The sequence below is a fragment of the Sinocyclocheilus rhinocerous genome, unplaced genomic scaffold (genome assembly GCF_001515625.1).
Source record: "Sinocyclocheilus rhinocerous isolate Xijiao unplaced genomic scaffold, SAMN03320098_v1.1 scaffold889, whole genome shotgun sequence".
NCBI lineage: Eukaryota > Metazoa > Chordata > Actinopteri > Cypriniformes > Cyprinidae > Sinocyclocheilus > Sinocyclocheilus rhinocerous.
Window position 1 is genome coordinate 497,769 of NW_015638024.1, and position 22,789 is coordinate 520,557.

General features: G+C 37.8%; 3 protein-coding genes across 7 annotated transcripts in view; 1 reads left to right on the top strand and 2 right to left on the bottom strand.

Annotated features, from left to right (window-relative positions):
* Positions 1-15,548, bottom strand: part of LOC107749420 (uncharacterized protein C1orf158-like) — a 17,459-nt gene extending 1,911 nt beyond the window's left edge. Inside the window, exons 1-2 of one of the 5 annotated variants that reach the window (XM_016564564.1) lie at positions 15,495-15,548; positions 1,015-1,125 (exon numbers count right to left, since the gene is read on the bottom strand). In XM_016564564.1, the coding sequence (XP_016420050.1) occupies positions 1,015-1,086 (72 nt within the window). In that variant the 5' untranslated portion in view covers positions 1,087-1,125; positions 15,495-15,548. Of the gene's footprint in view, positions 1-1,014; positions 1,126-2,915; positions 3,018-10,371; positions 10,435-10,527; positions 10,563-15,494 lie in introns of those variants that run through there. The other 4 variants (XM_016564568.1, XM_016564566.1, XM_016564563.1 and 1 more) reach the window with 4 other exon arrangements.
* On the bottom strand, positions 9,584-12,715 carry LOC107749418 (arylacetamide deacetylase-like 4). Its single transcript, XM_016564561.1, is given in 5 exon segments — positions 9,584-11,020; positions 11,022-11,118; positions 11,220-11,283; positions 11,362-11,587; positions 12,525-12,715. Coding segments are annotated over 5 exon segments (1,251 nt in total). The 5' UTR covers positions 12,702-12,715; the 3' UTR covers positions 9,584-10,333.
* On the top strand, positions 14,888-22,433 carry LOC107749419 (short-chain dehydrogenase/reductase 3-like). Its single transcript, XM_016564562.1, has 6 exons — positions 14,888-15,601; positions 19,719-19,862; positions 20,133-20,252; positions 21,043-21,281; positions 21,776-21,901; positions 22,016-22,433. The coding sequence occupies exons 1-6, from the start codon at positions 15,407-15,409 to the stop codon at positions 22,098-22,100; spliced, it is 909 nt and encodes a 302-aa protein (XP_016420048.1). The 5' UTR covers positions 14,888-15,406; the 3' UTR covers positions 22,101-22,433.
* Positions 22,434-22,789: the final 356 nt, after the last annotated feature.

A 22,789-nucleotide genomic window follows, 5' to 3' on the forward strand; every position in this document is an offset into this window, starting at 1 on the left:
TATATATCTGTTATTTGACTGACTGTGCATAACCACACTGCAGGGATGATGTATTTTTGTAGGCAAAACCTGAGTTTTTGTTCAAGTTTTGCACTTCCGGTTGTATCATCCTGAAATCACTGGATTGTTTGAATGGGTTTAAGAGAGTGTAAGAGGCATAAACTTTTGTTGGTGACAGAGCTTATTTTTTCTGCAATAATCCAAAGGTCAATGGAAAACCCTTTTTTTTTTTAGGGAACCAGAGTGACGCTAACTTCCGGGTTGGCCTACAAAAATACACTGCAACTCTCTATTATACATGAAAGTCACCAAATAAAAAATAACTATGTGGGACAATACTGATTGTTAAATTATTTTATAATTTTACCCATATATTCTCTTTTTTTTTTGTGAACAATTGTTTTTATTAAATAGTTAGAACCTGTATATTATCTTTAAAAGCCTAGAAGTTAAACACTGTACCAATATTACAGTAATATGTATTAATGTAAATAGTATTGATTAATGTTTTTTTTAATAAGTCCTAATTTTCTCTACAATCAATAAATCAGATCCAAAATGGTGCTAGCTGCAAAGTCGCACTGGTTTTTGTTTCTCAGATGAGTGGTCTAAAATACGACATATATATATATATATATATACATACATATACATATATATATATACAGTATACTGTATATGCTTCACAAAGTCAACTTCAAAGTGAAATATGTATTAGCATGCAAAGAATTATCTCCCTCTATTCCCACTGTTTCTGCAACTTGGTTTGAAAGTCAAAATTCATTTTCACTTTTGAAGTCACTTGAAGAGATTAGAAAACAATGAAGTATCACAATTATTCATCAGAGTTTTACAATGACAGTTCAGAACTCCAAGAAGATGCAAAGGAGTTTAATAGCATGTTTCACATCTATGTATGCCTGTCGTCCATCATCAAAACCGAACATGATTTGCTCACTGGTGTGTTTGTGATGTTTGGTAAATGATGCGTGAACTGGTGAGTGTGTCCCAAACCTCTGAGCTGCGAAGAGCCCTTTGGCACGTGACAACATTGGGCTTGTATGACCTGTGGGGCGTGTAGTCCATCCTGTAGCTGCTGTTCGCCGTCTCGCAGTCCCGAGTGAACTGTCTCACCACACACACATAAAAGAAAGACAGAAACACTCAGCAAACAAATCCCACACTCAGCAGAGCTTGTGGTCCCTTATTGATCGCAGATGTACTCTCTCAGGTCTGTTTCAGCCTAGGGGACTGCAGAATGACTTGCATCAATTCCATTTGTCTGCCTCCAGTCTGTGCTGACCAAGCTGATCAGCAGCGCTAATCACTTTTGCATAGATCTGAGCACTGTCAGAGGAACTGCACCCCTTTCAGGGTTTAAACAAGTACTTAAGTAGTGTGTTAATTACTCAAAACAAGAGCCATTAGGAATTGTGCCTATATAATAATCACCAATATATGTTAGAAGCTAAAAACACATTTTTAATGCAATGTTGAAATAAATGAGCAACTTTGAATTCAATATTGTTGGATATGAATGCCCTAGAAACAAAATTCTTGGTCTCAATTTTTTTTCAATTATTTGAACTAATCTGATTTTTTTTTTTTTTTAACTCAGCCAGTGGTTTTCATCAGATCTTCACCAAACCATTTACATGCAAATGCAAGGACTTGATGATGTGGATGCCAAATAGGAAGTGAGGCTCCATCTTCGCAACGCTTTTGGCTATTAAAGTGACTCTTTTTTAGGATATATGTCATTGCCACTATGGCCCAAAGATATACGAGTATTTTGGGTATATTTACTATTAATAAATGTATCACAAGTCACCAGTTTTTAGTGCATAAAATCACAGCAATTAACAAATGACAACAATCCAGACAAATCCCATTGGACAAAACCACCTTACTTTTTTCCCCTTCTCTCTCATTCAGGAAGCTTTTTAACTGAGATATTTACAGAATGAAAGAAACTCGACTTTAAATGGTTCGGCCAAAGGCAAAAACCCTATACAATGTTCCTGGGTCTGCAATATTGAATTTCATTAAAAAAATAAATAAATCAGTACTAGTTGTACTATTTCTGCCTTTTAAGTATAAAATTGTGGCAGAAACAGTAAAAGTAGTGCATAATGATATTTAGCTTAAGTTAGTATCAGTTTAGAATACTAATTCAAATGTGTTCATTTTAAAAATACATAAAATTATATTTAAAAAAAGTAAAGATTCTGAAAGCATTGAAGGAGAAACCATAAGTTTATATAGCTTTACAGTAGTAACAATAAGTAGCCCACGATATTTTATTATATGATATTATTAATAAACATGATGGTTTCATTATAAATATGGTGATTATCTCTAAAGTGGACACCCAACTTAATATATGATATTTCCCATCTGAATCTAACCATGGCATGCCATGTCTAATGGAAAAGTCGGCCAGCTATTTATTGTCATGTTTCAAATTTTGTGCCATCTAGTGGTTATAAAGACAAATACGCCTTTAACCTCGTTGTATCCTGCTGTCTCTTAAATTAATAGTTATTGATTAGACTATATTCATTTAGACTTTATTATTAAGCGAAGCAGTCTTTGCTGAAATATCCACAACATTATCAAAAAAGAAGATAGCACGGTTTATCTGTTGAGTTGCGCGTGAATTTTGTTTAAAAAACAAACAGTAATTTGTGTAATAAAAGCAACTTTTGTTATGTCGAAATCACGGTAGAATTAAGTCGTGATAACGATAAAACAACTTTTATGCCGAAATCACGAAAAATTACGTTAAGTAGGCCCTAGGCCTAGTAATAACGCTAAAACAACTTATGTCAAAATCACAAGTCTAGAAATCCACACAACTCAATTTTTTATGTGAATTCAAAATTACATTTACACTGATACAGTAATACATATACCTACATGTAATCTCTCCTCCGCCCAGTTACCAATGAGTACTTTGTTGGTGCTGTATTTACCAGGCTGACTCATCCTTAAAGCAGCAGAGCAGTTGAAGCAGGTGATCGTCTAGAGTTCTGTTGCCATGGACACACCAAACACGAGGGGCGAATTCCAAACGGAAGTGAGAATCCCTATGCCTTGTTGCAAATAAATAATAATAATTTTAATAATAATAATAATTATTATTATTATTATTGTTGTTATTCAAAGGTTGTCTAATTGTTGTCTAAATGCTGGTGAAGTGGCTCTCGGAGGAGCTCTAGAGATGAAGTTCTGAAGTCCTCGCAGTGAGACGGTAGACTACCTTCATACGTACTTGAGTATGTGTAGTAGTCGAAACTGCGCAGTGCATTCACAAAAGACACGCAGAACATGCAGATGTCAGATTTAAACAGCAGCCTCTACCGTCCAGTACGTTCTCACCATGATGAATGGCATGTATTAAAGGGGTCCTATTATGCTTTTTTTACTTTTTCAACTTTAGTTAGTCTGTAATGTTGCTGTTTGAGCATAAAAAAGATCTGCGAAGTTACAAAGCTCAAAGTCCAATTCAAAAGGAGATATTTTATTTAACAGAAATCATTTTTCAAAAACTACAACGAACGACTCGTTTGGACTACAACGCATATTTTCTGGGATTTGTGATATCACAAATACCGACGAATGGGATGAGACCTGGTTGAGCTGCACTAGAGAAGTCAACGAGTGTTATCATTATGTCGGGGACACGCTAGCTTTCCCAAGGCAGATAAACTTAGAGTGGTTACAATCATCCGGGTTTAAATCACGGCGGGCTTTCATTTGATACAGGAACTATTCGAGCCGTTCATGCCAGACTGGGGAGAGAGGGGTTGTAATAATGTAAAATATGTGAAAAATAATGTGTTTTTCAAACAACCTAGTATGAGAGCATGTTCTAGTACACCCCCAAAACAAAATCAAGGGATAATGTACAGTCAGCAGATTATTTTGCAAAATAAACCTCTGCAGGGTGATAAAGACTACACTGCGTAATTTTCCCGCTTATCATTGCCTGATAAGTAAATAATTGAACGCAAAATATCAATTTGACATTTTAATTACCTCAATATGACTCGCATATCAGTTGTAGCAGTTGTGGTTGTATCAATAACAGACCGACCACTAGAATCAGCGCGATCGAAGAATCAGAGTTGTATTGGAGGGAGACATGTCGAAATAAATGAATGATGCATGGTTCTGCTCTAAGCATGTATGTTACAAGAAAATACTGCCAGTGCCAGTTAAACGTAAAGCAGATTATGAATATACTTAAGATTCACCAATACCAAAACAATGTGTCAACACCAGACGCGAGCGGCACGACGTGACAAAAGCAAACAGAACCCAGTGATGTTCTCAATGGATGCGGCGCGACGCGACACAACAAATCCATGACAGTGATGCCCCATTCTATTTATGACGAACTCCAGCGCTCTGACACAAAGGAAAAGACAACTGGATTTGCAATGTTCACTTTGTCGCGTTCAGTGTGGTGAAAAGACAAGAAAATATATAGGCATATCTCGCCCTCAGATTCACCAGTACAAAGGTGGGCAAGTTAAGACGGCAAGTAGGCTATAAGTAGTACTATGTTAATCACAATATTTCAAATCATATATATATAATTTTGCAATCAAGGTCATGTCTGAGAGGGTGCATTGTTGGCACAGCCATTTTGCGTATAATAACCGGTAAATTATATTTATTTATACGGAGGGAAAACCATGCTCACTACTCGGTATGCTGATGAACCGGAACTGCCTTTATTTGCATATGTCCCTTTTTGGAAAACATGTCACATGACATGAGCAGTGTGAGGGCACACCCAATACAAACGTTAACAAGAAGACATGGCCACCGACACGTCTCCTCCTCTCCTCTCCGTGCGCCGCGAGGCCTTTTGTTGTGGTTTTGCCACGGAGTTTATGAATGGGCTACAGGAAGTAACACTCAGCTCGGCGCTTGAATAACGCGCTTGAAAGAACCGCGGGGCTCTCAAATGTCTCTGAGGGGAGTTGTGTTTAGACAAAAATGTTATTTACAAGTTGTTTGTAGAAGGTTTTTTAAATGTTCTCATAATAATGGGAGAAAACGTTCTTAGAACAACATTCTTGAACATCCTTCTCAGCTAACAGGGAACATTCTCAAGAGGTTGACACAACAACGTTACTTATACATTGTTTCTAGAACTGTTTTCTGGAACATTTTAGTAGATGTCCATTTAATTAGTTTTTTTTTTTTAAAGGGGTCCTATTATGCTTTTTCAACTTTAGTTAGTCTGTAATGTTGCTGTTTGAGCATAAAAAAGATCTGCAAAGTTACAAAGCTCAAAGTCCAATTCAAAAGGAGATATTTTATTTAACAGAAATCATTTTTCAAAAACTACAACGAACGACTCGTTTGGACTACAACGCATATTTTCTGGGATTTGTGATATCACAAATACCGACGAATGGGATGAGACCTGGTTGAGCTGCACTAGAGAAGTCAACGAGTGTTATCATTATGTCGGGGACACGCTAGCTTTCCCAAGGCAGATAAACTTAGAGTGGTTACAATCATCCGGGTTTAAATCACGGCGGGCTTTCATTTGATACAGGAACTATTCGAGCCGTTCATGCCAGACTGGGGAGAGAGGTGTTGTAATAATGTAAAATATGTGAAAAATAATGTGTTTTTCAAACAACCTAGTATGAGAGCATGTTCTAGTACACCCCCAAAACAAAATCAAGGGATAATGTACAGTCAGCAGATTATTTTGCAAAATAAACCTCTGCAGGGTGATAAAGACTACACTGCGTAATTTTCCCGCTTATCATTGCCTGATAAGTAAATAATTGAACGCAAAATATCAATTTGACATTTTAATTACCTCAATATGACTCGCATATCAGTTGTAGCAGTTGTGGTTGTATCAATAACAGACCGACCACTAGAATCAGCGCGATCGAAGAATCAGAGTTGTATTGGAGGGAGACATGTCGAAATAAATGAATGATGCATGGTTCTGCTCTAAGCATGTATGTTACAAGAAAATACTGCCAGTGCCAGTTAAACGTAAAGCAGATTATGAATATACTTAAGATTCACCAATACCAAAACAATGTGTCAACACCAGACGCGAGCGGCACGACGTGACAAAAGCAAACAGAACCCAGTGATGTTCTCAATGGATGCGGCGCGACGCGACACAACAAATCCATGACAGTGATGCCCCATTCTATTTATGACGAACTCCAGCGCTCTGACACAAAGGAAAAGACAACTGGATTTGCAATGTTCACTTTGTCGCGTTCAGTGTGGTGAAAAGACAAGAAAATATATAGGCATATCTCGCCCTCAGATTCACCAGTACAAAGGTGGGCAAGTTAAGACGGCAAGTAGGCTATAAGTAGTACTATGTTAATCACAATATTTCAAATCATATATATATAATTTTGCAATCAAGGTCATGTCTGAGAGGGTGCATTGTTGGCACAGCCATTTTGCGTATAATAACCGGTAAATTATATTTATTTATACGGAGGGAAAACCATGCTCAGAAATGTTACTGAGGAGCAAATCAGCATATTTGAATGCTTTCTGAAGGATCATGTGACACTGAAGACTGGAGTAATGATTCTGAAAATTCAGCTTTGATCACAGGAATACAGTATATGTTCAAACATTCAAATAGATATTTTAAATTGACACATTTCACAGTGAGTACGTTTACATGGACAACAATAATCCGATTTGCAGTGGTCAACTGTTTGACGGCAAATAAAAGAGCTTCAACACCGCCATCGTCTGTATGCATGCACAAATAATTAACTGCACTTGAAGCTTTCATAACATTAAAAATGAAACACCCAAAAGGCATCATCACGAAGACAAACTATATGTTTATACGTGAAATTCCGGAGGGAAGTTGGATGGCCTCACATGGGGACGTAATGACGTGTGCCATTAATCTCCAGCGTTGCTATACTCGGTTGTGACAGGCTCCCAGAATTTCATCGTTAAAGCAGGAGAGTTCTGTTGAAAATACAACTGCTGGCGCTGTAGATTGCATTAGTGCCCGCCCACTTTTTCATCGTCGCTTGTTCCGGAAGTATTTCTCCCATAGGGATTTTTTGCTACAGAGTCATAAGCATGAACTATAGCTGCATCTAAATTCGAATACTTCCCTACTATATAGCATGTGAAAACAGTACGCCAAACGAGTAGTATGTCTGAATTCATAGTATTTGGGAAATAAATAAATAAATAGTCATAAAGTAGCCGGATGACCTATTACTTAGACTGGCCCTGTGTACGAAATTGTCCCCTATACTCTTAAGTAGGGCACTATTTGAGAGGACAGCCATTTTTATTGGTTTCCGAAACCTTGGACATTATCGAATGCACTCATTCAATCCCACAATGCACCGCAATAACGAGTGTACAACTGATGTATGCCAAAGAACTATGATGTATGCCAAAGGTATAAATTACTTTTAAATTGATTATTAAATTGTTTAATTGAGGTTTATCCACCTTATTTTTCCTGTAAGAGCGGGCAGAGCCATTTGTAAATTTTATGTGTCTGGCTTCCGGTGTCATCCGCTTTATTTTAACTGTACAAAACAGCTCGTTTTGCCGCTTGATATTGCAAATTGCTGTGTCTTACGATATTATTGTAATGTATTCTTAACTATGAACACACTGGTTTGTTACTTTCAACACTTTGTTATTCTTCTCATTATTTTCATACAGCGGCTAATGAACCAGAAGTCTCGCACTTTCACAGAAAACGGCTTACTTATGCGTTGAAAAATAAAGGTGCTTTCATGCCATATCGTAATTACCGTGGTTATGAGATACCAACGTGTAAAAAGCATTCACGTCCTCGTAGAACTCGTAATTACAACTTGTGAACTGAGAGTTTTCTGAAAGCTACAACTTGTACCACCTGACAACCTCAGATTCATTAGGCGCTGTTTAGGCATTGATAGTGCGATAGTTCCGAGTCCGAGGGTGTGAACAGCTCTAAGTAGAACGTAACGTTTTGTCATCTCGAAATCGCAGTAATTACGACATGGCGTGAATGCAGCAAAAGGTGGATACATAATTTCCATAACAGAGTTCAAGATAAATCCTTTCATCTTACTACTGGAGCTACCAGATTCAAATGGTTATTAAACAGCAAGCACAAATGCGGCAGCCCTTCCAGTGCACTCAGTGTCTGAATTCACTTACTCGTTTTCATTCCCTCCTTCAAGTGAACTGTATTAGTGGACTAATGTTGGGAATAGTGGATACGGGTATAGGGGGCGATTTCGGATCCTGAAGTGTGCATTGGATTGACACTTTACTATCCCATGAGGCCATGGAGAGGACTTATGAATGGCAGTGAAGCAACGCAACTTACACTGGTAGGTCATGTGACAGTAACTAAATAGCGAATGTAGTATGTCCGAATTTCATTCATACTAGTACCCACATTCATACTATATAAAACATACTTTTTAACGGTTGTGAAGTTCAAACTCAACTGTAGTACCATATATAAAAATATTAATTTAAAGCTGTTGGTTGTTTCTATATAAAACTATATATTTTGAGTTAATTGCCAAAATATTAATATATACAAAAATATTTTTGAGAGCGTAGGGAGATCGAATCCATTACAACAATGGTGGCGTTTCATGGGAGTGGGCAGAGCTAAAGATCCTTCTGGTGCGAAGGATTTTCTGTACAGCATAATGGGTAATGTAGTTTTTAACCACAAATTCCACTATAAAACTTGATTATTTTAAAAATAAGTTGAATTAATGCGAACAGATTGGTTTAACAAAAGCATTAATAATCAATTAACAACATCGGAGCACACAGCAGGCCTGTCTTTAAAGATTTGTCAATTATTGTTAAAAATCCATTTCTCTATGGAGAAAACGAATGGAGTTTTTTATTCCGTAACCCGACTATTACTCTGTGAGAGCAGCTGCAGCGAAAGAAGTTTCATCAGATTCCTTTAAACGCACCATGCAAATGCTGACTAACACTCTGAATGATGAAAATTAGCTTCACTTGTAGCACCAAAGAAAAGACTGCAGTCTCCTACAAATGAGGCTGTACAAGGGACGTGGGATGTGGGAGGAATTTTTAAGTGTCACACACTGGAATATCATTCATGATTCAATGGATAAATTGAGCATTGTTTGTACATTACAAACACAGTTTACCACATCAATCAAAAACAATTCAAATACTTTTTTTTTTTGATAAATCTAATGTGACTTGCTATAATTCACAGAATATTGCTAAATGACAATGATTCTTTAAGGAGAAAATCGGTACAGAGTGTACTTTTTGTTTAGCAGCCTTTGTTCCAGAAGTATTTTTTCTATTATTTTTTCCCATAGGTATTTCTTATTCATTTTTAAAAGTTATAAGCCATAATCTACAAACTTAGATTTTAGATTGAAGCAAAAAAAAGTATTTTAAAATTGTACAAAAAAAGAACTACAATCCCATGATGCATTGTGTATGATAGAAGATTATAGTTATCTATAAAACTATTGATTTAAATATATTGATTATATATACAGAAATAATATTATTTACATTTATTGCATAATATGCATATTAAGCACAGAAATATTTAAAACAATTGTCATTCTCTGGTTGATTAATATTTTATAGGTATTGGGTCACAAGTTGAAATGATGTGGGCTTATGCCATCGATTAAAGCTAGGGTAGGCAGTTTCTGTGCTGCTAGTGCCATATACCGGAACTGCAAAAAGAAAGCATGTTTTCAAACTACCTTTGCAAAAGCCCCTTTCGCATGCAACACCTCCCCCATCTCAAACATCATAAACATTATGGATTATGGATCTATAAAATGGCAGGTAAAAGCAGGCTAATTTCAATCAAATGTTCAACATATCAGTACTTTTAACTTAAAGTTTAGATTATCTGTTGAGAAGAAACTCTAAGTTAATTTTATCAATTGAAATTCAAACATTCTATCAAATTCCTCCATTTTGTAAAATCATCGCTCTTGTTTTACCTGGTTGCCTGTCTCTGTGTATTTTGGCAAGTCTTCAAATATTTATTTTTTTGGAGCACTTTAATTATTGGTTGCCATCAGGCTGTGAAAATACTTTCAACCAGTATAACAGAAAATGTTTCTGGAAAAAAATTGCCTACCCTAGCTTTAACAACCTCGTAACTCTTCTTTAACGGTTTGTTACTTTTTTACATTTCTCTATGGAGAAAACAAATGGGAAAGTGTTTTTGTTCATTCCCATTTCTCACAAAAAAAAAAGAAAAGAAAAACTCTTACAGGCTATATTCCTTGTCATTCTGACAAATCTTTTGACTTCTCAGTCAGAGAGTCCTTACATATCTTACAATTCTGTCCATACCCTTTTGAGAAGATTGAAATGTCAACCAGCCCTGGTTGAAGAAACTGATGATCCCGTGGAAGCCATCAGATAGATGCTCCCACGTGACTTCCACTTCTGCATCCTTCAGTCGCTTACAGAACAAAATGCCATCATCCCTCAGCACATCAAACTCACAGGTCAAGACGAAGGTGGGCGGCGCGAGGCGGAGAACCTCATCCTCAGCTAGTAAAGGGGAGATCTCTGGATCCAGCCCCTGTTTGATGATGTGATAGACATGACCATCATGGCTTGGGATAACCTGCGAACTTCTTGCTCCTTTTCTAAACTGAGGTGGAAGATTATCTGGATCCAGCCATTTCTTATAGTGACGTTTTAGCTCGACAGGAACATGCTTGCCTTCCAGAATCTGCTGGCTCACAGAAGTATTCCCGTTGAGGTACTGTAGGAAATAGAACACCGCTCGGCCTCTGAACAATATGGGCACAGAGTGGTTCTGCTGGTATGAGGGCAGGTGGAAATCTGCCATCTGCAGTGCCGGGTAGATGAGAACCTGGGCACAGGGAGATGGCAGATGACAATCCTGTGTCTTCGACAGCCTCTGGCAGAGAGCGGCTGCCAGGTTCGCCCCTGCGCTGTCCCCACCAACTGCCACCCTGCGTGGGTCCACCACCGAAATCAGTTGCCGCTATTGAGAGGAAATGGCGAGTCACGACCTCACAGTCGTCCAGGTGGGCAGGGTACCTGTGCTCGGGGGCCAGACGGTAACTAAACATGGCAAACAGAGAAGGAAAACAAGAGGAAAAATTAAACCAGCCAAAATTTTACTTGATTTATACATAAAATGAGTATGCCAAAAGTCAGCTAACCCAACAGACACAACTATGGTGTCACTCTCCAGTGATATATACTGACACACTTCATTGTAATCATCTGTGAAAGAACAAAAAATGAAAACATGTTAAATTATCAACACAACAGTATTGCACTGTTTCTTTGAGTATATATTACCAATGCAGCCAAACATCCATCCACCACCATGAAAGTACACCAGGCCCCTTTTTTTCTCTCCTGAGGCAGCTGTAGGCTCATACACCCTCACTGGAACTCCACTGAAGGCCAAGTCCTTAATACGAAGCCCAGAGGGCACTGTTTTTTTGCGGGCCATGATACAGCATCTGCTCCATCGCATAAAATTAATCTGATGGCACAGCCCCAATCGCCCCAGAATTTGTCCCTAAAGGTGGTTTCAATACAAAAGAGACTTGTTAACAATGATTGGCCAATTCATAATACTCACCGTGTCATTAAATGTGCCACTCAGTGGGTAAAGAAATCCGTTCGGCTATTTGAATTCTGTACTCATATTCTGAGATAAGAAGAACGGCTCATATCTCTTTATCATGCCCTTGAGAGAATATCAAGCTAGTGGCTACAAAAAAATACTCTATTGAACGTGCTATACTCAGTTTTAATAATTATACATCACTGAAGAGTTATTAAATTACTGAGGTGGACTTTGTATTGAGCACGGTTATATTATTAAACAATTCTTTGTGCCAAAACAGAATCACAGTACAATTTCCAGAGGTGGACAAAGTACACAAATCAATTACTTGAGTAAAAGTACAGATACTGCTGGTCAAATATGATTCCATTACAAGTGAAAGTTGTAAAGATTTTTACTTAAATAAAAGTACAGAAGTACTTGCTTTTAAAAGTACTTAAGTACCAAAAGTACATTTTCTTTTTTATGTCAATGGACTGTTTTATTATTTTTCTATTATTGTTGTATGTAATACTTACATTACGCCTAGTTGACAAAAAAATAAAAAAATAAATCATTTAACACCCCTACCCACCAGCAGGATGGTAGTGATCTCACACAGCTCCGGCAGTTTCCAGAAAAAATAATACTCAAGTAAAGTGCAGATACTCAAAAAGTGTACTTAAGTACAATACTCAAGTATGTACTTCGTTACTGTCCACCTCTGACAATTTCACTGGATATTCTCATTTTCAGGGGATAATGTGGCAACCATTTGAAATATTAAACATATAGGGCTAAGCATTACACTTTTTTTAGTCTTAAGTAGAAATGAGAATTTAACAGGAAATCAATCAATATGATTGGATTTGCCAGTGAACACAACACAAAATGCATGAACATTCACCACAATGCTTATCCCCACATACACACAATGAATCACGCGTAGTTTCCCAGGACTAGCAACTCCAGAAGGGATATTTAAATTTCTCAGCTCTAAGTACACTGGGACAACTACCAATAAACAAAAAGCAGCAAAAAAAGCTGCAAATACAAAGAGCAGAATTGCAATTCCAGTATGCATGGCTGCTTCAACGTGCTGCATGCACTGCAAAAAGTGTTCAAAATACATGCTCCCTTCCCTTTTATAGTGCAGGTACAAGGTCAAGTAGTGCCAGGGTTGCCAGGTCTACGAGTTTCACACAAAACAAGATCAAGTTGATTTTTTCCCCACCAGAAAATTAGATTTTAATGTATTTTTTAACCAACCAACAGCCAATTTTCTGCAAAGTAAAACAGATTTTTATATAGACTAGAAGTGTTACAATTGCAATACAGTTCAAATTTCACAAAATAGTGCCATCAGAAACAAGGTAACTATGGGTAACAGCCCTTGTAAAATCATATTACACTGCACACATTTATACAATAAGTAAATGAAAAGTCTGAGCAGAGTGCAAATGAAGTCTTCCAACCCTGACTAATGCCCACTAGGTATGTTCTAACTGACCAGATAACACAGAAGCTAATTAGTAATATCAACAATGCACATAAAAATATGCTGGCTGAATGTTTACATAAGAGATCATTGATGGTGGCACAGCTTTAGAGAAGACAAAACACTGCATATTCATCAACTGTAAACTCAGTTCCTTTAATCCTATTACTATGCAAATACACATGATAAAACTATCTTCCATGACAGGCAATGTTTGCGCTATGGCCACCACTGAGAATACATCAGATTTATTTAGTGAACTTTCAATGTTGATCTGTAGATGGCAGTGACACTCTAACAGAAAAGTGAAAGCCTTTTTGTTCAGCATCATCATGCTGTTATATTTCTACAATAAAATGTGCAAGATAAAATAAAACCTCACAATCATATAAAAACAGAGAATAATTGTTCCACAACATTCTGCAATATTGGAAATTAACTCAGCATCTGTAATTTTGGGCCTGTTTTTGATCAACAGATCAAGAAATGGCCAAATTTAAGTGAAACATGCTATTTCCCCCCACCAGACAACCATTAAGCCTTCTCTGAGAGTTGCTGGGCCATTACTAAGAGGCGCAGCATAGCACAAAGCAGTCTTTGTGAGGCTGCATTTTGACCCAGTCCGGTCTGAGCAGCCCTCCATTCAGCTTTTAAGCAGTAGAAGCAGGGGCTAGGCCAAAAATCACAGTCTGGAATCTCCACAATGGCTCCTGGGTTTACTGCACGAGTTTAAGAGGCATTTACAAAGGTCTCCATGTTCTGGAAGTGCACTGGTCTGCAGGAATCCTTCTGAGTCTGAGCACTGTGGACTGAAAAGAGCAACAGGAGACCCAAGTGTAACAACATTTAGAGCAAACCACATGCTTGTTTACACATACATAACACACGGAAAAGTTGACTTGGAAAACAACTAATTATAATTAATAAAATTTAAATTAATGACAGAAATATTGAGAAAGCTTCTGTCTGAAGGTAATGCAATTTTGTTGTTGTTGTTTGTTTTGTAGAGAAACCTTGCTAAATTGATGCCTAGATCCAGTTTGTAGGACCATTCTTCTTTTGATGTAACAAATATATAACATACTGTATATAACATACCGTATCATTGCCTATATTGTATACTGTATATAACATACTGAAGCATATTGTAAACAAGCCCACCCACTAGTTTACTATGCAGTGAACAAAACAAAAACAGGCTTGCTATGCAAAACAGACAATAAGGTCATAAAATGCCTTTTTAAATCGTGTATAATACTTAATATTAATATACTTTCGGTTGTTGTCTGAGTGACCAAGGACTCCAAGAGGCACTAAACGACACTCTTGAACGTGAACTAACTTAACTGAATTATCTCGTTTATTTACAAGAATCTGCGGACCTTCTGAACAACCCGTTTGTCCAGTTCATCATTAATTCACAACAAGGGGAGAAAAGGGACAGAATAATATGAATGTGTCAAATTGACTGAGCATACACAATTAAAATTACGTAAGTCCGTTATTCATAAGCTCATTTTTATTTATTTATTTTATTAAAGTCATGCTGACAAAATATAGGAAAATACAATTAGACTGCCTTATCATTTGTGGAAAACGGCAGATATACATAAGCAAATTTATTAATAAAGCATAACAGGACATTTTCTTTTCGGCGTTGTGTGTGTGTGTGTGTGCACCATTCGAACCAGCATAATGTGCGCTGAGCGAATCATTTTATTGAACCGATTCAAAAGATTCGAATCACTGGAATGAATCAAAATCCCCACCACTAGTTACAATAAGCACAGGTTGAAAGGCAACGAAATTGCCTGTGGCACCACTTCTGGGGGAGGGGACTTAGCCGTCATAAAGTAACCCTCACGCCAACGTTTGATAAAGCAGTACTTCTGTCAGTCCTCCAGCTGTCAATCAAGATAAATGGTCTCTTTAAAACCCCTATCAGACCCGAGGTATCGTCATAGTTGGATTCTGGCCGCTGTCAGTATAGCGACAGGACTCCGTCTCCGGTGCAAAGCAGCAGCGCACACTTGTCGCAGCAAGAGCTCCGTGGATAAAGAGTTTGTGTGGAATAAAGGTGCGCAAAATGACAGATATTCCGCCGAGGCGCACGTAAACTGCGATGGATTGTGGTAGATAGATGCATTTCACCCTATTTAGTCTCCGTCAACTTTGCAAAATAAGGCGAATTGCGTTATCCACTCCTATAAAATAGGAGTAAAGGTGATCGCTCCGAGCAAGGATTCAATTGGTTCAGCAATTGTTACAGGCGAGAATTGAGACGAAGTGAAATGGATCTGAAGGCGCTGGGCTGCGTGGTGCTCTTACCCATTCAGATCCTCTACTATATTGTCAAGGCGACCGTGTGCTGGTTCTTACCGAGCAGGCGGAGAGATCTGACCGGAGATGTGGTGCTTATCACGGGTGGCGGACGGGGCATCGGCCGTCTCCTGGCTAAGGAGTTCGCCGTACGTGGAGCTAAAAAGGTAAACAGAATGTATCATTACTCTTAGTTATAGCTATGGCTTGGTCATACTGCGTAATATTTCAATTCAAATCTTTCTATGAGTGTACTGTTCGTATAGCCCCATAGTTTGAATACCAGGTGGTCTCCCTCTGTCTTTCTCTTTCTGATTGCTAACTATAAATGATACATCAAAACTATCAAGTCAGATTGCTCAAAGTTTCATAACACTATACATAGAGCTATTTGGCATATAAAACTGCTATTAATATTAAAATAATTTAGCTATATACAATGATGCAATGTTACTATAAAGAAATCTAAATTTATATTCCATGTCTATCATTTATATACCATGTCTGTCTTACTCTTACAAAAAATTACCAGTGTCCACCAAAATACAATGCAAAATATAATACTTTCACCGTGAGAAGCTTTCAGAATCTTGCTGTAATTTAATATAGAGTAATAGAGTAAAATTAAAGTCTAAATGGTTCAAAAGTTAACTGCACCTCCTTAACCACTTTGAATTTAATTATTCTGAGGAAGAATACCAATTTGATTAAAACATTTGTACAGTGTGGCTGTACTGTAATAATCATATCTAGTTACTATAGTATGTATGTGCAAACTGTGGTTATCATGCAAATTTTTGTAAGCTAATCCTCATTAACACACAAATCATTAGCCTAGTAATGGATGCATTTGTTTTGTTTTGCAAAGTATCAGTCTGTATGGTCTACTCCTCTCCCTAGGGACATTACATGCCCTGTTCATAAACCCATTGTCTCAATGGTGCATAGGTCATGACCAATCAAAATGTAGAGCTGGAACCCTATGTCTGGTTCAACTTGTAATACAAACTGGGTCAACTAACAAACAGCTATTTTGAGGAAAAATATCCTTCTTTCAAACTTCGACAGCTCTCATAATCAGATTATCACAGCAGTCTGGGTGGAAAACCCTCTAGAAAAGCCAGTAACCCAGAAGTTCACGGTTCCAGCATCTTTGACCTTGGCCAAATGCTTGGATGATTTGCCTTCTTACTTTTCCTATGAATTTTTACTCTATTACAAGATCTATCTGGAGTATTTAATGGCTTAATTAGGCTAAATCTCTCACGTTGGCAGAAGCGTAATGTTTTTGTGTCTCAGCAGTCAAATTGCAAAGCACAATGAAAGCACTAATGAAACAAGACTGTGTGCTGAAAGTCAAGAGCTGGGAAGAAATGTGCCAGCTGCCTCACCCACCCAAGAAATTGCATTATAAATAGACCCAGTGGCCCAACTGTAATAAACAGAGCTTAATAACTTCTGTATCCACAGTGACAGGGGCCCCCATGCTTGGCGGCGTTACACCCAGGGCTTTACTTTGATTTACACACATTTCCCACATTGTGTGTATGGGGCCAAATAAAAACCCATCATAAAAGTTGCAACGCAAATCTCACACAGTAAACAATTCAGAGACCTTAGATCCCTGAATGCTCACAGACACAACTCCCCTTTTACATCGTCCCAGGGCAAAGGTCTTTGAAAGCAACAGCTTTGCAGCAGTACGTTAAAGGAAGCCATTGTGCTTGTCAACATCCCGTTGTTAGCCATTGTCAAGGTGTGAAGGCTTTGCAAGAGACACCTGCAGTGGCTATCTTCACAGTTAGCCCAATGCTAAAAAGGCATGAATCATAAATGCACAGGCTCAGATTTAACTTGACCACTAGGTGGGGGTTGTAATTTTCCAGAAAGCAGCCATTTATTATGGCGTCCAAGAGATCAGCAAGTCCTCACTGCATGGTAATTCAACACTGGAAATAGTTTGCAAGAATTATGTCATCGCCCTCTAACCAAACCCTAAACGATGATTTGAAGAACCAAGAAAAAAAAAATTCTGGAACTCTTAAAAACAAAGGTTCTTTATTGGCATCTATAGATCCATGAAGCCTAAATCCTTTAATATTCATTGAACCTTTCCATTGCACAAAAAGTTCTTTATAGTGGAAAAAGTTTCTTCAGATTATTTAAATATTCATTGCACTAAGAAAAAAATCTAACTTTTCTCTGAAATAATCCTTAGGAAAACCAAAATGGTTCTTCTGCAAAAAAAACCCTTTTGGAACCTGTGTATAGAAGCACCATCATCCATGACCATCCATGTGGTCCCATGGCTGATGGCTTAAGGAAGTGTGAAGGAAGTGAGTTCTATGTAAATTGCTTTCTGTATGTGTATGGGGGGGGGGGGAGGCAGGGACCATACAGCTACCAGCTGGGCAGTGGCCTGTGGCTGACCCTTCTGTCTCCACACTAATTAGACAGCAGCAGGCGACTGCCTCCTGAACTCCTTGTGCCCCTGTCCACATACAGACCCATTCCATAGGAGGCAAAGTGGATGGTGCAAACCAGGAAGCTACAGGTCTTACCGATGTTATCGTGCATTTCACCTAAACACTAGATTAAATGCTCCTTCGCAAGGGCTTCAAACACAGAGCCCTCATTATTTGTGTTTATCTTTAAGGAAACACAGTGTGTGTCCTCACAGGATTGGATTAAGCATGGTTTGTTTGCTCCTTATTTTCGCATATTATATGCTAATGCGGTGCACTCAGCCATTGCTACTCTAAGGACTTGAGTGATAAGACTTGCTAATGTGATGTGTGCAGATGAAACTCATAACGGGATTGTATGGGAGACCACCTTGTGAGCTCTTGTTCTCTGACAGAAATATCAAGATTGTTGTGAAATCCTATTATAAGATTAATCAAGACCTTCCCAGTAAATAGCTCAAAGGCCATGCATATAAAGCAGACCCATACAAAAACACACAGGCAAGTTTATCAAATAAACGTCCATTAGGCCAAAGAGGTGAAACCACCTGCAGATCACACCATCTTTGGCCTAATTCATCAGCAAACATCACTGATAGGGATGACAGAGATTGCTTCAGGTTAATTAGGATGGCTAACATTAAATCGTTATCTGGTTAGAATACATTTGGCTAGAAAAACACAGAGCAAAATGGTCTTAAATTTTTGGTGAGTATAATGTTTCTTCACATTTCAGATTGACCCTAGTAACGGCTCCATTTTTCCATGTAGGAGTCGGCTGAAATACATACTTAACAAAATGAACACACCACATGCTTAGAGGTTGGAAACTTCCACAAACCCTTTCTCAAAAAGAGAATAATGTAATTGGACCAATTACAGCAACCGTGGCAAATAAATGTATGCCATTTTTCAGTGACAACCAGCCAGCAGCGTGAATAAGGTTACTGTACACTTCAGTATTTTGCAGTCAGTTTTTGCTATTAAAAGCAAAGCTTTGTGAAAGTAAAAACCTCAAATCAGACTCTGGGTATAGCTGACAACAATATTTTGGTTCCAATAAAATTTAATGTTAATGGAAGGCAAGGCTAAGTCCCTTTCACAGGCCATCATTATAAAATATCACAATATTAGTTTGTGATGGACATTTTCACACTTATTTCAGAAATCAGGACAACACAATAGGGTTTTTATTAAGTTAATTCTAATTACTGTAGACCAGTGTTTAAATATATATATTTTTTGCAATAATTGAAATAAAGCTGAAACAAAAGAAAATATAAATATTAGGAAAAGCTTAAAACTTAACGAAAAACTTTGAAACAAACTGAAATTAAATTGAATTAGCTATGTATAAACAGAATTTTTTTAAATGGGGTTTAAAAAAAATATATAAAATAGCTGACTGCAAAATACTGAAGTGTACAGTAAACTTATTCACGCTGCTGGCTGGTTGTCACTAAAAAATGGCATACATTTATTTGCCACGGTTGCCTGTAATTGGTTAATTATAATTTTTTTAAATAGCTAATGTATGAACCAAAAGGATAGTTAACCTATGTGCATGCACGCACACACACAAGATTATGAGTTTGCTGAAGCAGAAAATGGCTGGGTCTGTATGCCCAGCAGGCTGTGTAATCTCAATGAGAATTGTCTGTGAGAGATGATGAGGCAGCATCACTGATTTCATTACCTTTCCTTGACCTCTCAGACTGGCAAATCTAATTGACCAATCACTGCCTCCCATGTTCCCTGTCCCAGCCAATCCATTCATGTAGGCATCTCTCTTAATGCTCTGCTCTGTTCCTCCTAACAGCTAATCTTGTGGGGCCGGACAGAAAAATGTCTGAAGGAGGCGTGCGAGGAGATCGCCCTCATGGGGACCGAGTGCCATTACTTTGTTTGCGATGTGGCCAACAGAGAAGAAGTTTACAAGCAAGCCAAGGTTGTCAGAGAAAAGGTATGCCCCATAATATCATATCCTGAGGTGTTTCTTAATTAAGATCATAAGATTAGTTCAAACCTGTTGGCTCTAATAACCCCAGTGCTGGTGGCTTTGGCTCAGCTCTGCTGCCTTCCACCCCCATAGCCTGGATGGAGATTACACTTCGCTTGAAATGTCTGGGTTAGATAAGGCCCAGCAGTATAGCGGCTCTAACTAACCATGAAAGAGAACGAAAGGATATTTTTGGAAAGAATATCTCACAGTGGGTCTTTTTTCTTATGGTAGGTGGGGGATGTTACCATTCTTGTGAATAATGCTGCAGTGGTGCATGGAAAGAGTTTGCTCAACAGTGATGATGATGCTCTTCTGAAGTCACAGCACATCAACACAATGGGACAGTTTTGGGTAAGTACATAAAAGAATTGGGAAGGGTTAAGTTAGGATGGTTTTGTCTAATTCAATAGTTTGATAAAACAAACTATTAAAGTTGCATAAATCTAAATATAACATTTACACCCACATCCACCCCATATTACAAATATTGCTGGCTCTTTTTGATTTTTGGACAAAAGTGTCTGCTAAATGCATGAATATAAATTTAAATGTTACAAATTGTTAAAAAAAAAAAAATGAATAAAAATATAAAGTAAATATAAAACTATATACTAAAACTAAAGTAAATATAAATGAAACTAAATTATGAATAATAAAAACTAATAAAAATGACGAATGCACCTTTTAGCATTACTAAAAAATGTGAAATAAAAGCCAATTCAAAGCCTAAATTAATACTATAATAGTATATAAGTAATACCAAAATGACATTGGTCTGATTCAAATGAATCTTAACCTGAGGCATTTGGTCATTTCTGGTTTGACTGATGATCAGGTGGGCTTATGTTAGACCAGTGTAAATATTTTAAGGCTAAAGTGTAATTTTTGTTCCAAAATCCAAAAAAATAAAATAAAACCTGCTCTTGGTTAAACAAACAGACAGTCCTATGGCTAAATACACCATTGGTAAAGTTAATGTTGCTGTGTTAGACTTAAACAATGCAATGTTTTAAAAGCACTGCACATTAAAATGGGTTATAAGAAAGTATTTTAACTTAACATAATTTACATGTTACATCTGCCTTCCAAATTCATACGTCCAGGAGTTTAATTGACTTTTTAATAATCCTTTCATCCATAGACCACAAAAGCTTTCTTGCCTCGTATGCTGGAACTGCAAAACGGCCACATTGTGTGCATCAACTCCATCCTGTCTCTGTCGCCCATCCCTGGTGCTATAGACTACTGCACTTCTAAAGCATCATCACTAGCCTTCATGGAGAGCCTCACTCTGGGATTGCTGGACTGTCCGGGGGTGGGCTGTACCACTGTCCTCCCATTCCACACCAACACTGAAATGTTTCAGGGCATGAGAGTCAGGTGAGCTGATGAGTACAGCACAACTTAATTATTCAAAAACCCCACTCATATAGACAGCTTTTCCACAAGTTAGTAAATGTTTTAATGGATAAAATCAGTTCCGCCCTACATATTATTTTAATTATCCTGTTTTAACTGGCAGTAAGTCACATTATGGAAGTAAAATGGGTTGGACCATCATTTCGAGTACTTTTACATCAACATCAAATCAAAATTGACCCTATTTACTTTGTTAATGCATGGTTGTGGTCATATTTTGAATGATTAATCAGTACACATTTTTCCAAAAACTATTTTCTCCGTAATCTTTAACCAGAATGCAATAACTTGGTTTTCATCCAAAACAACTTTCCTTTTCTATTGACATCACATCACAGACATTCTTGTTTTAGCAAAGTCACATTTGACTCTTTGTGTACCATTTCACAACGGTACATATTTGTAAGTGACAATCAATAAAAACAAGTGTATTTAACTGCGTTTTTTCTCTGTAGGTTTCCCCAACTCTTCCCTCCTCTAAAGCCGGAGGTGGTAGCCCAAAAAACAGTGGATGCTGTGAGGACCAATACAGCCTTTGTTTACTTACCCTGGAGCATGCATGCACTCGTTATCCTTAAAAGGTACAGTCTGATACAATTTACGAATACAGGTTTATTTGAAATCAAATGATTTCAGCTTGTGTTTTGAAAACCCTCTCTGATTACATGTATTGCTTTGTTTTACCCTCGAAACAGTATGCTACCACAGAGTGCTCTTGAAGAAATCCACAAGTTCTCAGGAAGCTACACCTGCATGAATACTTTCAAGGGACGGACATGAGGGGTCTAGAAACGACATTGGAGCTCCAAATGTTACTTTTTTTTTCTTTTTAAGTTTCACAGTCAAACAACAGCTATGGAGTTTTTATGGAGTATTCCAGAAGCAGTGAGTTAGAAGAAAAAGGTGCCAGCATGCCAGAGCACATGGTGCCTCATTTCTAGGACCATTTGCAGGTCACCAATGACCCCTGTGTTGCAGTGTGGGACAAACACAGAATGGACAAAAAAGCCTCATTCGACCGCTGTATTGTATGTATACTTCAATGTTTTTAACAATCACCTTTTAACTACGGTCACTGTAAATTCAGCATCTGAATAAAAATCCAGTTTTAAAGAGAAAAGCCTTCTATCAGCGTTGTCCCACGGGGTCGACAGCAGTAAATGCCTCTTCAGCACTTCATACCAACACAACAGTCTTGACCTGCCGCTCTAGCACGTGGGCTGAGTGTCAGAAACATTCACCGTGCTGCTGGTGGAAAGAAATGAAATAAGTCAGATCTGTTTTATGTCATTTCTCTTGGTATGGTCTCTTTTGAGAGGATACAACAAAGATGTGAGCTTAGTTTATTTTCAAAGCAGGGTCGAGTTACCACAAACCTTTTTTTAACTTGTGTTGAAGGTTTGGCTCGATTGTAACTATGCTTTCAAAAGTGCGTACTTTGTTCTGAGAACAAAGTTACAGAAAGACCA

Coding starts and splice junctions, on each gene's coding strand:
- LOC107749419 (XM_016564562.1), top strand. CDS start 15,407: ATGGATCTGAAGGCGCTGGGCTGCGTGGTGCTCTTACCCATTCAGATC. Junction 20,253..21,042: donor ACACAATGGGACAGTTTTGG/GTAAGTACATAA, acceptor TTTCATCCATAG/ACCACAAAAGCTTTCTTGCC. Junction 21,902..22,015: donor GCACTCGTTATCCTTAAAAG/GTACAGTCTGAT, acceptor CCCTCGAAACAG/TATGCTACCACAGAGTGCTC.